The 17,878-nt window shown below is 44.0% G+C and overlaps 1 protein-coding gene and 1 pseudogene across 2 annotated transcripts in view; one reads left to right on the top strand and one right to left on the bottom strand.

Annotated features, from left to right (window-relative positions):
• Nucleotides 1-17,345, bottom strand: part of LOC143269943 (putative sperm motility kinase W) — a 34,295-nt gene extending 16,950 nt beyond the window's left edge. For both annotated transcript variants that reach the window (XM_076557642.1, XM_076557641.1), the window contains exons 1-8: nucleotides 17,236-17,345; nucleotides 5,862-7,439; nucleotides 5,050-5,451; nucleotides 4,245-4,311; nucleotides 3,201-3,330; nucleotides 2,015-2,129; nucleotides 1,755-1,886; nucleotides 363-504 (exon numbers count right to left, since the gene is read on the bottom strand). In XM_076557642.1, the coding sequence (XP_076413757.1) occupies nucleotides 5,427-5,451; nucleotides 5,862-7,381 (1,545 nt within the window). In that variant the 5' untranslated portion in view covers nucleotides 7,382-7,439; nucleotides 17,236-17,345 and the 3' untranslated portion in view covers nucleotides 363-504; nucleotides 1,755-1,886; nucleotides 2,015-2,129; ... (1 more) ...; nucleotides 4,245-4,311; nucleotides 5,050-5,426. The remainder of the gene's footprint in view (nucleotides 1-362; nucleotides 505-1,754; nucleotides 1,887-2,014; nucleotides 2,130-3,200; nucleotides 3,331-4,244; nucleotides 4,312-5,049; nucleotides 5,452-5,861; nucleotides 7,440-17,235) is intronic.
• LOC143270039 (peptidyl-prolyl cis-trans isomerase-like 1 pseudogene) lies at nucleotides 10,986-12,028 on the top strand (annotated as a pseudogene).
• Nucleotides 17,346-17,878: the final 533 nt, after the last annotated feature.

Here is a 17,878-nt window from a genome sequence, read left to right on the forward strand (position 1 = left end):
ACATAAACTAGACCAGCATGCAGTGGAACTGTGTCTTTTCTGATGGGCAGGACACAGGGATAATTGAAGGCTGCAAATACAACAGCAGGGAAGGAGGGAGAGGAAGGAGAGGAAGGAGCTCCCTTTCCTTCATGTGGGGAAACATTTCACTAGGACCACACACCCTAAGGCAGACAGATTAATGAGGACTGCTAGTTATTCCCCTGCAGACTGGTCCACAGGGTGTGCACAGTCATGTGTAGCTTGTAACTGGTACTGGCTCATGACACCCTCAGACAAGGATGCTGTGAAACACCAGCCCTGGGACATATTTCCTTAAAAAGGAAGGTTTCCTGGAGAGAATCCTGTGGTGGTTGGCTTACCTCCTCCTGTGCTGGACAGAGACCTCTATGCTGGGGAAGTGGGCACACTGCCATCTGGACTTCCTGCAGAGCTCCTGCTTCTGCTGTCCCAGGCCACACCTCAGATCGCCACCATGTGTCTCCTGATGTATAGAGCTCATCACTTTAAAGAGAAAGGACATGTGAAAGGGACTCTATGGGAACTTGAAATATGCAGCACTTAAGCTAGACCTACTGTGCATCCCTCTCCTCATGGCTCCGCCCCCTCTCTTTCATCCTATCCAAATTCCTCCCTTAGTCAATTCTTCCCGCTGCCTCTGCCATCTCTGGCTTTCATCTTCTGCTCTCCATCTCCAGATCAACTTTGCCTCTTTGTTTAGAAGCAGGTTTGTACTGTGGCTCTGGTGATTTTGAAGTCAGAGTTTTAAATTTGCATTCCCATACAGTGAAACAAGTTAATGTGCCCATTGCACAGACAACAATATCAAATACAAAATTAATGTAGTAGAAACCCAGAGCTTGGTAGCAGACCAGTGACTGTGCAATGAGGACTGACAGGTGAAGATATGTGGACAGAGGTCATAGTGTACTCTCTCTGTCACACTCGGTCACTGCAGCTTCCATCAGGAGATCTTCATGTCTCCTCCTTTTAATATTCTCTTACTTTTCCTTTTATTCTCTTAAATATTTTTTTATTGGTACAGGTGTAGTGATTGAGGAAGTATGTGAAGTGATCCAGTTACCATATATAAAAGACATAGAATGAATGCATAAGTGAATAATGAGTAAATAAATAGAGAAATAATAAGTAAATAGAGAAGAGCATACAGAGCAAGGGCACATACTCACCCTCAAGAATGAAATTTAGGCATTTTTCAGAAAACAGATACAACTGAGGATGACTGTGTTGTGTATGACAGGTGTGTCCCAAAGGACAAATATCACTGTCTTCTTTCATATACAACATCTGGAGGATATTAGGGGCCATAAGATAAACAACAGAACACTGGCACAGTGGTCTTCCTGGCATGGTCCACAATGTTCTTGGGAGGGCTGATTACTTCTCCCATCACAGAATGTCAAGAGTGGGTGCACAGAGTCCTAGTTAGATCTGAATTAAGAAACCTGCAGCCCTGGGTTCTCAATTACCTGGGAGTATAAACAAGGTTGATTGGCATAAAACACAGTTCAAAGTGGTTTTGATAAGTAATGAAAACTCTCTGGGACCCATGGGTAAGACTAACCATGGAAGTCAGCAGCCAAGCAGACAGAATCTGGGGGGCAGATGAGTAGAACTGGAAGCTCCTATGTAGAATCTGTGGCTTCATGAACTGCCTCTGCCACTGGTGTCCTTAAAGTGAAAGCCCTGCATTCAACATCCCAAAACAGGCACCAGCTGTCTCAGTGACCCACCTTGAGTCCTCAGCTGTGATCTCATGGCTCAAATGGCAAGAACTCAATCCATCAGACCAGGTAGCCAATCTGGACTCTCCTGATTGGTCAGGTTGAAGTCATGGGATGTGTGCCTGGACTGCAGTGGGAATCCTGAGAAAAGAATTAGAAAGTAGCCTCTGCATGCTCTGTGCCTTGTTTCCAAGGATGTATCAGCTAGGAATACCTCCCCCAGCCCACTGACCAGGGTCCCCAGAAGAATTCATGACAGCAATTCTCACCTCCAGGTATCTGTTCACTGGTGGACATGGACTTCTATTCTGAGGGTTAGAATTGGAATTTGCTGTTGTTTGTAGTCCATCCTGGATTACAGAACCTTCAGTCCAATCCCAGACCCTGTCAGGATGAAAGAAGCACAGAATTGTCTCCTTCTGCCTCAAATGTTTGCAGGAATTTACCATGGATGCTATCCAGCACTTGAAGGCAGGCATAGGAGTCCACACCTGTAAACACTGATCTCAGGAAGCAGAGAAGGGGGTCCACTCTTAGTGAGAACTGAATGTTCTACACAGAGTTTCTCAGGATAGCCAGGGCGATATAGTGAGACCCAATCTCAAAAAAAAAAAAAAAAACTATAAAAGGAGGATTCAGAAAATTTCCCTATCTCATTTCCAGAATACAACAGACTCCTCAACCATGTCTAAAACTCTGCCTTCACTGATGTGCCACAGAGACACAGCCTGACACCAGGTCATACCCACAAACTGAAAATTTCTCTCTCTCCCTGATCAAACTGACTGGGTCTTGTTGTGTGCACATGGGACTCACCAGACGATGAGGGATCTAGAAATAAGTGACAGAACAAGCTGGCTATAATCCTGTTGGGAAGATCTGGTCAAAGTCTGTAATATGCATCAGTGTTTGTTAACAGCCCAGGATCAGATGATCAGAATGGAGCTGGAGGCCAACTACAACAGAGAAGCTGGTTCCTCCCTTGTCACACCTCTGCAGTCTCTCAGTCTCCCATTGCTCTTCAGTTGAGCAAATCAATGATAACTTTCCTGTGTGTCATGGATCCTGGCACAGGGCACTTCATGGGATCGTTTTCAGCACATCAAGACCAGGCGTCAAAGACTCATCTTCTACCACAAACAGATACTTACTGTACTCAATCTTACCTTCAAGTTCATGATTCACACAGATTAGTACCCTGGAGTCCCGGTTTAGTTCATTTTCTCTTGCCAAATCAGTGATTTGCTCCCTAGTGAAAGGTGTCCTGGAAATCAGTTCAGACACTACACTGATCATTATTTCACACTGCATCAGTGACTGTCATCAAGAGATCCATGATGATCAAGGTTTCCTTGTAAGTCTGACCCCAGAGGTGGGCATTGGTCATAGAGAAGTCCCGTGGCTCTGGCCTTGTAAAGGCAGCACTCAGTATCAAGCCTGGCAATGTCAACTTACCTTCCCACGCTGGAGCAGAACATTGTTAGTGTAAGGTCAAATATCAGGTATAAATCCTTCCATAACATGGGAAAATGATGCAAGATTCTTAGGAGGTGGGAGGTAACATGGGAAGCCCGGGTAAAGGAGGCTGTGGAGACAATGACAATGATGCCATCAGATCTGCCAAAGGCCATGTCAGACAAGACCAGAAGAGGACCCCACTGAATGATGGAGCCACCCTAACAGAACCCTTCATCAGAAAACCAGAATGGGAATCCTTTTCCAAAGCAGCCTCATAGTTCTCTACCTTGACCTATGCTAAGAAGGATCAGAACGGAGCCTTCCCTCCTCATGCCTGAATAGAGTGCCAAGGATGAAAGCAGAGTCTCACTCTGCTCTGCTTGAGACGTTTGTTCCTGGTCTCACTGCCTCAAGACCCCTACCCAGGACAACGCCCTTTTCTAATGACTCATTTCAGGTAATCTCCTCTAGACACATTCTGCCGCTCTCCACAGGTCCTCTCATTTGCTCTTCATGCTCACCACCTCCTTTCCCCTGCTCCTCCCCTTATCTCCATTCTCCCATCTCCTAGTGGATTTACAGTTGCTGTAGTTCTTCTAAAAGACAGTCAGAAAGCAGTTTGGAGGTGATGAAGAGATCAAGGATGATGGAAGCCTGAGACTTGTGTGCAAGTCTGTCCTATTGACAGAGGCAGCCCTTTTAGATGCCTTGGAACACTGGCCCACAGGAACCATGAGGGATGTAGACATTCACTTTGTGGATGCTACACCTGACTCTCAGGGATGATCAACAACAGTGCAGGGGCAACAGTGAGGTGAAGGATGCGGAGATGGCAGCGGAGATCCTAACCTGGAGGATGGATACTGGAGCCTGGAGCCCTAACATATCATCACACATGACACAGATTTCCAGCCTGGATCCCTCCTGTTGCATGTAACCACACCAAGACTGTTGTTCAAATAGGCCATTTCACTTTCTCAAAAAAAACCCGAAAGAATAAGGAAAGTGCCTGTCTTAGTGAATTTAACCCACAGGACTTACTCAGCACTGAGGAGGACGGGACTCCACTGACCAATAGTCCTGCTTCATTCTCCTGCTGCACCCGGATCTGTAGGAAAGAACAGGATGTTATTTTCAAGACAGCATCCTACTTGTGTGCCTTGTTACATGCCAGGAACCATCGGAGTAGGCCCTCTACTCCTCATTGCGGGCTATTCCCAGCTCCCTCCCACTCTGCACTTCAGAGGAGGTTTCTTCTTGCTCTAGTTTGTCCATGGCCCCTGTCACAGGGAAACACACACATCTTCACGTTCCTTTCTTGACAGGAAGTTCCTCAAGGCAGACTCTATTCCTTAATCTACACCACCTCTCATTTTCCCTGTACCGGTCTCCATCCTGTTTCCCAATTAGTCCCCTGCTGTGGGATTGTCTGTATGCGAAATTGCTCTGATTGGTCAATACATAAAACACTGATTGGCCAATGGCCAGGCAGGAAGTATAGGCAGGACTAACAGAGGGGAGAATTAAGGGAACAGGAAGGAAAGGGGGTTTCTCCCAGCCACCGACATGACAATCAGCATGTGAGGATGACGGTAAGCCACGAGCCATGTGGCAAGGTATAGATTTATAAAAATGGATTAATTTAAGATGTAAGAACAGTTAGCAGGAAGCCTGCCACGGCCATACAGTTTGTAAGCAATATTAGTCTCTGTGTTTACTTGGTTGGGTCTGAGCGGCTGTGGGACTGGTGGGTGACAAAGATTTGTCCTGACTGTGGAAAAGGCAGAATAACTCTAGCTACAGTCCCCTTTATCTCATTCACCCATGTCCACTCTCCAGGACTTACACAAGGCTTACTCTTCTTTCCAAAAGGTAGCCAGAGAAATAGTTGGAGGGGTTAAAGTGACCAAGAAGATGAGCAGCCGAGATTGATGTGAAGTCATTTCCTGGTTGTAGAGGCTGCTGTTGTCCATGCAGTGTGAGTGGTCCTACGAGCACAACAAAAGCTAGGAAGGTAGAGTCACTGCGTACATTGCCTTCCGACCACCTCTTCATCCAACAATAGTGCTGGAGCTGGTGTAAGCTGGAGGAGTTCTAAAGTGGCAGCTGAGACCCAATAGCTGGGGGATCAATGCAGGAGCCTGTTGCCGTGTGTTGAAGGGAGCTGGCGCTCTGGCGATCTGTCTTGGATCCCTTCTGTGGCTCCTCACCAGGGCTGGAATTCTACTGGGCCATTTCAGTTTCCACACTTCAAAGCAGAGAGAAATATGAAAGCACCTCTGTTAGTGACTTTGCTAGATAAAAGTTCTGTGCCATATTTCTCATCCTGATTCCTTCATTCTGAACCTTTAAGCCCTTAGACAAACTCTCCTGCCTTCCTTCCCACCCTGTGGTCCCCATGCTATGCTATCTGCTTTTGCCTCAACCTTCCAGAACTTTACATGAACAGGATGCTGTGCAAATTGCCATCTAATGTACCACATATCTGAATTGCTGTGCCCTCTGAGTGGGTACAGCTTTTCATTTAAAAAAGATATTGAAATAGCATATTTAAAAAATGTAGGAATTGATCTGTGAGGCCCAACCTACTGTTCTCCATGTAGGTCTCCCCTGTCCCTCTTTTCCTTGCATCTCCTGATGCAATGGTTCAGGGCTCACCTTGAGGTGGGCAGGCAGCAGCAGCAGCAGCAGCACAGTGCTCTCAGTGTATGGGAAATTCGCTTCTTCACCACTTTCCAGACCCTGAATGGCCTGGATCCAGATTTCGTTTGTGCCACCTGGGGCTGGTCACTGGGAATGTCTGGCTCCTGGGATGCATCTTCTTCAGAGAAGCCCAGGTTCAGACTTCCTGTGGGTGTTGTATCCAAGACTGATTCAGGGGAGGAGACATTCCCGGGCAGGGGGTCAGCAGCATTTCTGTTGACTGCAGTGTCCTCTGCAGCAGTGTTGATGACGCCAGCCACAAGATCATCTCTCTCTGGGACTGTGTTGTCTGAACAGGGCAGCGCCTCCAGGAAGGAGAGTCTCTGAGGCATGGTGTAGCTTCTGCATGTTTTGTCTCTTTCTTCCACACCCTCTACCTTAGAGTGACTCTTCCCAGCTTTTGTTGTGGTTGTAAACGCTGGTTCACTGGCTCTCTTCAAGGGGAGTGGGAGGCGAACAGGACCAGCAGGGCTGCGAGTTAGCCAGGGCATCTGATCTTGAAGATGGCTGTCCCCACAACTCAGGTGGTGTTTGAGAATGTTGCATGTGGCCGTTACATGATTATCTTCTCGCCTGTGAGTTAGGGATGACACAATCTCCTCACAGGTATAGCCGATGGTGCACATAACCTCCACGACCTTGGGCAGGATTTCTTTGGTGGCAGGTGGAACATATTGTTGAATGGGGCCCAGCCATGGTCGTTCCACAAGCTGAGAGATTGTGAATCGGTACCAGGTGGTGACCATGAGTAGTCGGGCAATGATGAAGTGACAGGGTTTGGACAGATGGTGTGGAATGGGACACATTGTGGTGATGATGACCCTGTGCATACTTTCAAGGGTTTCTTCCATGTATGGAAAGTGCCCTGTGACCAGGACATATAGGAGGATACCCAAGCTCCACATATCACCTGCCAGTCCATCATAGGGCTTTCTTGCCAAGATCTCTGGAGCCCAATAGAGCAAGGAGCCACAAGGCTCCTCCAACTTCTGCCCCTCTGTGATTTCAATTGCCAAACCAAAGTCACAAAGCTTTGCATTTCCTGCTGCATCGACTAGGATGTTTTCTAATTTGATATCACGGTGTGCGATGTGTCTCTGGTGGAGGAAGTGAACAGCTGACACCACCTGCCGGAATATCCCTCTAGCCTCCTCCTCCTGTAGACAGCCCAGTGCCCTGAGGCAGCACTCCAGATCTTCTCCTGCCACATATTCCATAATCACATAAGTGGTTGACAGTGTGTCGATCATGTGAAAAAATCGAACGATGTTCCTATGTTCCAGAGACTGAAGGATGTTCACTTCAGTACTGATGTCAGCCACACTGTTGGTATTTTTCTCAAGGACCTTGACAGCCACTCGTGTATGTGTGGGAAGGTGGCAGGCCAGCTTCACCTCCCCGAAGGAACCACAGCCTAGAGATATCAGCATCCTGAAATCCTTTTCAAGAATGTCCTCTTCCATGTGGCTGTCCATGGTGTTCTGCTCAGTTTCAACCACTTTATCCTGTGGGAAATTTCAGACCCACAAAATGCTAAAAGAAAAACATGAATGCAGTTTAAGGAGGGAAGGCTGGAGATTGGAATTCTCTGTCATGAAATCTGAGACATCCCAAACAATGTAATGATGTTCTTCAAGGATATAAAAACTCTAGAAGAACCCAAAGTCAAAGCAGCGGATGAGGAATCCAAGGAAAGGTTTGAGTTGGTATAAGTAAAGTTGGCATGTGAGGAAATTCTAGAGATCCCTGAGAGAATAAGCTGCTTCTCTCCAAGGATGTGCCACAATGCAAACCCCTCAACCAAGCTGATAGAGAGAGATGAGATACAAATTCCACTATAGAAAAACTGATGTTGTAACTGATACAACTACAGTCCAGAGGGTCTTCCATGGATGTTACTGTTTTTATACCACATGAAAATAGAGACTATGAAAGGAATTCTTAGATATGGGTGAATATTGAATTAAGATAAAACAAAAACCCTTGAACACGTAAGTCACTAGGACTTGCAGCAGAAAAGCTCCAAACAAGGCGGAGCCCAGATCTCATGGACCCCTGAATCATTCAAAGCTTTCCAGAAGAATGAAGAGCAGGGTTATACAAAATACTTCCCAAAAGAGAAGGCAAAGGCAGGCATTCAAACTCATCCCTGTGCCAGTGTTAGCCTGATCCCACCACCAAGTAAGCTCAAGGAATGGAGCATGTGTGAGCTCCTCTCCTTGATGAACACAGATGTGAAGATCATGAACCAGAGTCTTGATCCTTCACCTCCATCTCAGCAGCACACTAAAGAGCCCTTAGTTCATGGTCAGAATGGCAGAAGTAACATTTGTAACAAATGGGACAACAGCATAGCACATAAGGAGACTGTGGTAAGAATCCATGCTCAGCACAGAGACCAGAGAACTGTTGTGGTCTAAGGAAAGTAGCTTAACTAGATAGAGTTCTACAGGAAACAAAGCAGCTCCACAAACAGAACAAGGATCTACCCTGTCTGTCCTGGTCATGAGGAAGGAGAGGACTAGGCTTGTGTGAAAGTCACAGTATCAGTCACAAAGTCATGGTCGGGAACTGATGTAGTGCAGGGGAATATGATCAAGTACAGTATAAGCATGTATGGAAATGTATCATGCAAACCCTTATGGGAATGTGAGTATAGTGTAATGTATTATACTTACTGTAGAGTTGTGATTATTAAATTATGATTATGCTATATAGTATAATATATTCTAAGTCTTAACTAGTGGGATTATACATTATAATAAGCATATATTATAATATACACAATTATAAATATTGTAATGTGTTATATATGTATATATAATATGTATATATACATATTACTACACATAATATATATAATATGTATATATATACATATTACTACACATAATATATATTATATGTTTTAAACCTGTATTTAGGACAGAGCCAGCCAGCACCCCATTGGACTAATAAAGTGCAGGAGGGCCAATTGAACTAAGATCTGCTCCCTGAGACAAAGAGTCCATCAGCACCGACTAGACCAAGAGCTCCCACTGGACCAAGAGTATCGATCAAACCAAGAGAGGCTCCCTCAGACACAGACACCACTTGCACCAAGTGGAGAAAGAGATGGGTAGACGCCAGTGCAAAAATACAGTCAACAACATAAAAACCAATATGGCTCCATCAGAACCTACACCAGCAAGACCTGAACATCCCAACACAGAAGAAACACAAGATATCTACCATAAAAGTGACTTTAAGAAGATATTCGAGATCTTAAAAGAGGAAATGAAAATTTCCCTTAAAGAAGTCGAGGAAAAGTCAAACTAAACAATGGGAGACATCAGTAAATCCCTTAAAGAAAGCCAAGAGAGAGCAATTAAGCAAGTGAGGGAAACAGTTCAAGATTTGAAAACTGAAGACAACAAAGAAGACACAAATCTAAGGACTGCTGGAAGTGGAAAATCTGAGTAAATGAATAGGAACTACAGATGCAAGCATAAGCAACAGATTACAAGATACAGAAGAGCGGATCTCTGGCGTTGAAGATACGATAGAGAAAAGCCAGAAGGTCCTGGACCGACGTTATGCAGACACTAAGAGACCATGGATGCCAACCCAGATTATTATACCCAGCAAAATGCTCAATCAACATAGACGGAGTAAACAAAATATTCCATGATAATTCCCCTAGTTCCACATCCTCTCCAGCATAAAGTGTCCTCCACTGCTGGTGGGAATGCAAACTTGTACAACCACTTTGGAAATCAATATGGCGCTTTCTTAGAAAATTGGGAATCAATCTCCCCCAAGATCCAGCTATACCACTCTTGGGCATATACCCAAGAAATGCTCAATCATACCACAAGAGCACTTGCTCAGCTATGTTCATATCAGCATTGTTTGTAATAGCCAAAACCTGGAAACAACCTAGATGCCCTTCAACTGAAGAATGGATAAATAAATTGTGGCACATATACACAATGGAATACTACTCAGCAGAGAAAAACAATGACATCATACAGTTTGCAGGCAAATGGATGGATCTAGAAAAAATCATCCTGAGTGAGGTAACCCAGACTCAGAAAGACAAATATGGTATGTACTCACTCATAGGAAGATGCTAGATGTGGAACAAGGATGACTGGACTGCTACTCACATCACCAGTGAGACTACCTGGAAAACGGGACCCCCAAAAGAGACACGGAGAAATGGACAAGATCTACATGAACAGCCTGGTCATGAGTGGGAACAATGAAGGGCGACGGTCGAGGGAAAGAGAGTGGGAGATCCCAGCTGGATCAAGAAAAGAGAGGGAGAACAAGGAATAGGAGACCATGGTAAATGAAGACCACATGAGAAGGGGAGGAAGCAGAGAGCTAGGGAGGCCCACGGAGATCCACAAAGATACCCCCACAAAAGACTGCTGGCAGTGGTCGAGAGACGTCAGGAACGGACCTACTCTGGTGATGGGATGACCAGACACCCTGATAGTTGTGCCATAAACCCCATCCAAGGTCTGAGGAATCTGGATGCAGACATCCATGGCTGGGCCCCTGGTGGAGCACTGGGAGTCTAATTAGTGAGAAAGAAGAGTGTTTATATGAGCGAGGATTGTTGAAGCCAAGGTTGGATAAAGCACAGGGACAAATAACCAAATGAATGGAAGCACAGGATCTATGAACCAAAGGCTGAGGGGCCCCCAACTGGATCAGGCCCCCTGAATGGGTGAGACAGTCATTTGGCTTGATCTGTTTGGGAGGCAGCTGTGCGTTGGTGCCGGGTCCTGGGCTCATTGCATGAGTTGGCTGTTTGAATCCTGGGACTTATGCAGGGACACTTGGCTCGGTCTGGGAGAGGGGGGCAATGGACCTGCCTGGACTGAGTCTACCAGGTCGATCCCGGTCCTCGGGGGAGACCTTGATCTGGAGGAGGTGGGAATGGGGGGTGGGCTGGGGGGAGAGGGAGGGGGGCGAGAAGGGGAGAATAGAGGAATCTGTGGCTATTATGTTGAACTGAATGGTGTTGTAAAACAAACAAAAAAAAAGAATGGAAAAAAATATTCCATGATAAAACCAGATTTAGGCTACTTTCGCTCAGCATGGCGGCGATCCCCCCTGACACCTGGCAGCCGCCCAACGTCTACCTGGAGACTAGCATGGGGGTCATTGTGTTGGAGCTGTACTGGAAGCATGCGCCTAAGACCTGCAAGAACTTTGCAGAGCTGGCTCACTGAGGCTACTACAATGGCACCAAATTCCACAGGATCATCAAGGACTTCATGATCCAGGGCAGTGACCCGACAGGGACAGGTCGAGGCGGCTCATCTATCTACGGCAAACAGTTTGAGGACGAACTTCACCCAGACCTGAAGTTCACTGGGGCTGGGATCCTTGCGATGGCCAATGCAGGACTAGACACCAATGGCAGCCAGTTCTTCGTGACCCTCGCTCCCACCCAGTGCCTGGACGGCAAACACACCATCTTTGGCCGCGTGTGCCAGAGCATAGGGATGGTGAATCGAGTGGGCATGGTGGAGACAAACTCCCAGGACCGTCCTGTGGATGACGTGAAGTTCCTTAAGGCATACCCTTCTGGGTAGAGGGATGCTGTCTCGGGCACACCCAGGTCTTCGAAGATGGTCCCAGGGAGCCATCTTCCGATGCCATAGTGTGCCTTGTGTCGGTGTCATGCATACCTACTCCAACACTCCGGAATAGAAGCAGGCAGAGGGTCGTCCTTGGGGGCTTTTGTATTCCGGCCAATGTCACAGATTGAGAAGCAGGCGGTGTTGATGAGGCGGTAACTGCACAGCCCTTTCAGCCTCCAACCTGTGCTCTTCCAGGAATACACATGCTCTCTGTTTTCCCCGCAGAGCCTGAGCATCAACACCGCCGCTTCTGACACTAAACATCCCACGCAAAGCCATATTGAATTTTTGCCAAATGAAAAATGTATCTAGCAATCAAGTTGCTAAGGAGGTGTCAAGTGGGGAATGCTAATGTGTAATGATTGAGAAATGGATCTCGAAGAGGAAGAAGGAGTGCTGACCATTTGCCCCAGGGAAGGACTGGCAGTCCTGAGCACAAGGCCAGTCCTTCCAGAGTCTCACTCACACGCAGGGACACTCTTCAGGGCTTTAGGTAAGAAGATTTCATACAGGACATCTTTTTTTTAATCTTTCTGTATGTGCAGGGGGTATGGGGCTGAGAGGAAGGATGTTAATACCTATGTAATACATAGAAATTTCCAGAATAAAGTACCATTGGTGGTCGAAAAAAAATCAGATTTAAACAATATCTATCCACAAATCCAGCCCTATACAACGCAAATGAAGGAAAAATCCAACCTAAGGTAGTTAGATACAGCCATGAAAATTCAGGCAATAGATAGTGCCACACCAACAAATACCAAAGAAAAGAAACATACAACAATACCACCAAAAACTAACAGGATTAGCAATAACTGGTCATTAATATCTATTAATAATCAATGGTCTCAATTCACCTATAAAAAGACACAGGCAAACAGAATGGATATGAAAACAAAATACATCCATTTGCTGCAAAATGAAACACACCTCAACTTCAAAGACAGACTCTACCTCAGAATAAAAGGCTGGGAAAAGACTTTCCAATCAAATGAACTTAAGAAGCAACCTGGTGTAGCTACCCTAATATCTAATAAAATAGACTTCAAACTAAAATCAATTGAAAGAGATCAAGAAGAATATTACATATTTATCACAGGCAAAATCCAACAAGATGAAGTCTCAATTCTGAATATTTATGCCCCAAATACAAGGGCACCTACATTCATAAAAGAAACATTACTAAAGCTTAAATCACATATCAAACCCCATACACTAGTAGTGTGAGACTTCAACACCCCACACTCACCAATGGACAGGTCTATCAGACAGAAACTTAACAGAGAAATAAGGGAACTAAAAGACATTTTGACTCAAATGGACTTAAGAGATAGAGACAGAATATTCCACCCTAACAAAAAAGAATATAGCTTCTTTTCAGCACCCCATGGAACCTTCTCCAAAATCGACCACATGCTTGGTCACAAAGAAAATCTCAACAGATACAAAAATTTTGAAATAGCCTCCTGCATCTTATCAGACCACCATGGCTTAAAGTTAGATTTCAACAACAACAAAAATTACAGAAAGCCCACAATTTCATGGAAACTGAATAATGCCCAATTGAATCACCAATGGATCAAGGAAGAAATAAAGATAGAAATTAAAGTGTTCCGAGAATTCAATGAAAACAAATGTATAACATTCCCAAACTTATGAGACACTATGAAAGCAGTGCTAAGAGGAAAATTCATAGCAATAAAGAATACAGCCCATATAAAGAAGTTGGAGAAATCTCATACTAGTGATTTTACAGCACACCTGAAAGCTCTAGAACAAGAAAAAGCAAATTCACCCAGGAGAAACAGACATCAGGAAATAATCAAATTGAGGGCTGAAATCAACGAAAATAGAAGCAAACAGAACAATACAAAGAATCAATGAAACAAAGAGTTGGTTCTTTGAGAAAATCAACAAGATAGACATGCCCTTACCCAAATTAACCAAAAAGCTGGAAGACAGACATTCCAAATTAACAAAATGAGAAATAAAAAGGGAGACAAAACAACAGACAAGGAGGAAATTCAGAGAATCAGCAGATCATACTTCAAAAACCTGTACTCCACAAAAATGGAAAATCTGAAATAAATGGATGATTTTCTGGATAGATACCCCATACCAAAGTTAAATCAAGACCAGATAAACTATTTAAATAGACCAATAACCCCTAAGGAAATAGAAATGGTCATTAAAAGTCTCCCAACCAAAAAAAAAGCCCAGACCAGATGGCTTCAGCACAGAATTCTACCGGACTTTCAAAGAAGAGATAATACCAATACTCTTCAAATTGTTCCACACAATAGAAACAGAAGGAACATTACCAAATTCTTTTTATTTGGCTACTGTTACCCTGATATCCGAACCAAAGAAAGATGCAACAAAGAAAGAGAATTACAGACCAATCTCCCTCATGAACATTGATGCAAAAATACTCAATAAAATACTGGCTAACCGAATCCAGGAACACATCAAAAAAATTATCCACCATGACCAACTAGGCTTCATCCCAGGGATGCAAGGATAGTTCAACATATGAAAATCTGTCAAGGTAATACACCATATAAACAAATTGAAAGAAAAAAACCACATGATCATGCTGAAAAGTCCTTTGACAAAATGCAACACCCCTTCATGATAAAGGTTCTAGAGAGATCAGGAATACAAGGAACATACCTAAACATGATAAAGGAAATTTACAGCAAGCCAATATCCAACATCAAGTTAAATGGAGAGAAAACTCAAAGCGATTCCACTAAAATCGGGAACAAGACAAGGCTGTCCACTCTCCCCATACTTATTCAACATAGTATTTGAAGTTCTAGCTAGAGCAATGAGATAACAAAAGGAGGTCAAGGGGATACAAATTGGAAAGGAATAAGTCAGACTTTTACTACTTGAAGACTATATTATAGTATACATAAGGGACCCCAAAAATTCTACCAGGGAACTCCTACAGCTGATAAACTGCTTCAGTAAGGTGGCAGGATACAAGATTAACTCAAAAAAATTGGTAGCCCTCCTATATACAAATGATAAATGGGCTGAGAAAAAATCAGAGAAACATCACCCTTTACAATAGCCACAAATGATATAAAATACCTTGGGCTAACTCTAACTAAGCAAGGGAAAGATCTGTAATGTTAAAAAATTTAAGTCTCTGAAGAAAGAAATTGAAGAAGATATCAGAAAATGCAAAGATCTCCCATGCTCATGGATAAGTAGAATTAACAAAGTAAAAATGGCAATCTTACCAAAAGCAATCTGCAGATTCCATGCAATCCCCATCAAAATCCCAACACAATTCTTCACAGACGTGGAAATAACAATACTTAACTTTACATGGAAAAACAAAAAGCCTAGGATACCCAGCAGAGAAAAACAATGACATCATAAGTCTGCAGACAAATGGGTAGAACTAGAAAATATCATCCTGAGTGAGGTACCCAGACTTAGAAGGATAAACATAGTATGTACTCACTCCTAAGTAGATACTAGATGTGAGGGAAGGGATGGACAGACTGCAACCCACAGCTCCAGAGAGGCTATCTAACAAGAAAAGACCCTTAGTGAGAGACATGGATGACACAGCGAAGGAGCAGTGGATGAGATCTATATGAGAGGTCTGGGTGTTGGGGGGGGGGAGGGGTTGGTGGTGGTAGAGGGCAAAGTGTTGTGGATGAGAACATAAGGAAATGGGAGGGTCAAGCCACAACAGGGACAGAGTGGGAGGACAGGGAGGGAGATACCATGATAGGTGAGGACATCATGGGAATAGAAAAAAGCAGGGTCCTGGGGAGGCTCTCAGGAATCCACAAGGATACCCCACCTTGGACTGCTGGCAGTGGTCCAGAGGGTGCCTGGACTGGTCTACTCTGGCGACTGGTCTAGTAAATACCCTAAGTTTCATCATAGAGCCTCTGTCCAGTGACAGATGGAGGTAGATGCTGAGATCCTCGGCAAGGCACCAGGCTGAGCTCCGGGAATCCAATCGATGAGAGAGAGGAGGGATTCTGCAGGAGGGGGACATCCACATCATGATGGAAAGACATTCAGAGATGACCGGTCACACTAGAGGAAGCACATGATCTGTATACTAGTGGCTTTGGAGCTCCCATGGGACTGGACTAGGCCCTCTGGATATGGAAAATGGTAGGTTGGTTCAAACTGTTTGGGAGGCACCCAGGCAGGGGGATCAGCATCCATCCCTGGTGAATGGGCAGGCCATTGGGAATCTGGTGTCTGTGGCGTGACGCCTTGGGCAGCCTTGGTGCAGTTGGAAGGGGCTTGGACCTGCCTGGGCTCAGTGTGATGGGCTCTGCTAATTCCTCATGGGAGACCTTGATTTGCGGGATGTGGTGATGTGTGGTGGCTTGTGATAGAGGGCAGGGGGGTGGGAAGAGGTAAGGAGATGGGATCTGTGGATAGTATGTAGAGTGAGTAGAAAATTTCTTAATAAAGAAAAATGGGAAAAATATTCAAATTTAGTCCAGTAATTTTGAAAATGTTTTCTATACTTGAGAGAAAAAACATATGGAAATAAAAGATTGAATTTTCAAAAATGAAAATTGAGTAGCATTTAATGAGGGAACTGATAATTTAAGCACAAATTGTTTCTAGAACAAAAACAAATATTTTAATATAATCTTATTACATCTTGTCTTTCCGTGTTCAGTTGCTATCCCTTGGAGCCTGCCCTTTTCTAAAGGGACACAGAGCACAGTGGATCTGGTGGAGAGAGGAGGTGAGGGGCAACTGGGAGCAGTGGAGGGAGGTGAGGATGCAGTCAGGATATACTGTACGAAGAAAAATAAATATAAAGAAAAACTGTAAAAACAGAAATATAAATATGAAACAGCAAGTCTAAATCCCAGGAGCCAAAACCAGCAAACTGGAAATCAACTTGTCCAATCTCAACAACTAGCAGCACTGATCCACAAGTATTTCAGTAGACCATATAACTGAGGGAAGGCACACTTTTTTCAAGCGCATTTCATAAAAGAATTATGACCCTAATTGCCAAACCATTTAAGACATTTAAAAAAGATCCTAGTATCAGGCAATATCCTTGAGTGACAGATTGGAAAATCCTGAATGAGAGTAATTAATGGCTCACATCAAATTCAATACCACATTCAAAAGACCAGACTTCATGATCAAGATGTCTTTAAGCAGAAACACTCAAGGTTCATCAACAACAAAAGAACACAGCATACACAACACACTGAGGTAAGTCCTAAATCAGACATCAGTGGAATGGAATGCCTAATTCAGGAAGAAACCTGGAATTAGTGAAAGCGTTACTACAAACAGCAAATTCCACAAACACAAGTGTCACATTTTGTTCACTACAGGTCATGAGCAGGCAGGGGGACAGCCTGTGTATATGGTCCCAATTCAATGGGTTGGGAAGTGAAATATAGCAGATAAATATGACCAAAGTACTGTACAGACAAATATCAAAATAATGATCAAGTTCCTCATCCTATGCATTTAATATATAACACTAAACTTGTAAAATACACAAGAACACAGCCAAAAACGACAAAGACATTGATAAAAGGAAAATAGCTTGAAATGAAGAAAGAGGAATTACAGGGAAAAATTAGTACCCAAACCAATAATGTACATAAAGAAAGAAATAAATGCCAATTGCCAAAAGCCCAAACTGAGAACTTGGGAATTAAACTCACTATGTCCAGATCCAACAGGTCAGAGAAAAAGTCAAGTATATGAGAAACAACTGAGTCCAACTGCTCTCCCACCAACCAACTGCTTCTCTGAAGTACAGACAAACACAGTCTCAGGCAGTGCCTTTTGATTGGCTAGTATCTAGCATACCTCACAAGGAATCCGTGTGATGTCACATGCAATGGACCAATCAGGCTCAGCAAAAACCAATGTGATTTTTTAAATTATTCTTCCTTTACATTATTACATTAATTATTAAATCGGTTTTTTTTTCTGTTCACGTTCTTGAACCCAAGCACAAATGCCCTTAGCAGAGAGGGCTGCTATCCCTCCCCACCCCACTCTTGTTATTTTGACAGAAGAGGCAAACATACATTGCTGTCACAAAGTCATACATTGACCATATCTCTCCCACCCACACCATGAATACAATCCATGAGTTTCCCAAGTAGCCTAATTTCAAGACGCATGCTCTGTCATGTAGCATAGTTCTCATGTTAACCAAGCCTGCTGCTTGCTATTGAAGCAATTCCTTTCCCCTCAGAAACCATGAAGTTCATGGAGACATACTTTGTCTGGTGGGAATAAAACCCCTTCAGACACCCAATGAGTGTCTAGTCCATCGTTACTAATGAACTTTTGTCT

The sequence above is a fragment of the Peromyscus maniculatus genome, chromosome 21 (assembly GCF_049852395.1).
Source record: "Peromyscus maniculatus bairdii isolate BWxNUB_F1_BW_parent chromosome 21, HU_Pman_BW_mat_3.1, whole genome shotgun sequence".
Taxonomy (NCBI): Eukaryota; Metazoa; Chordata; class Mammalia; order Rodentia; family Cricetidae; genus Peromyscus; species Peromyscus maniculatus.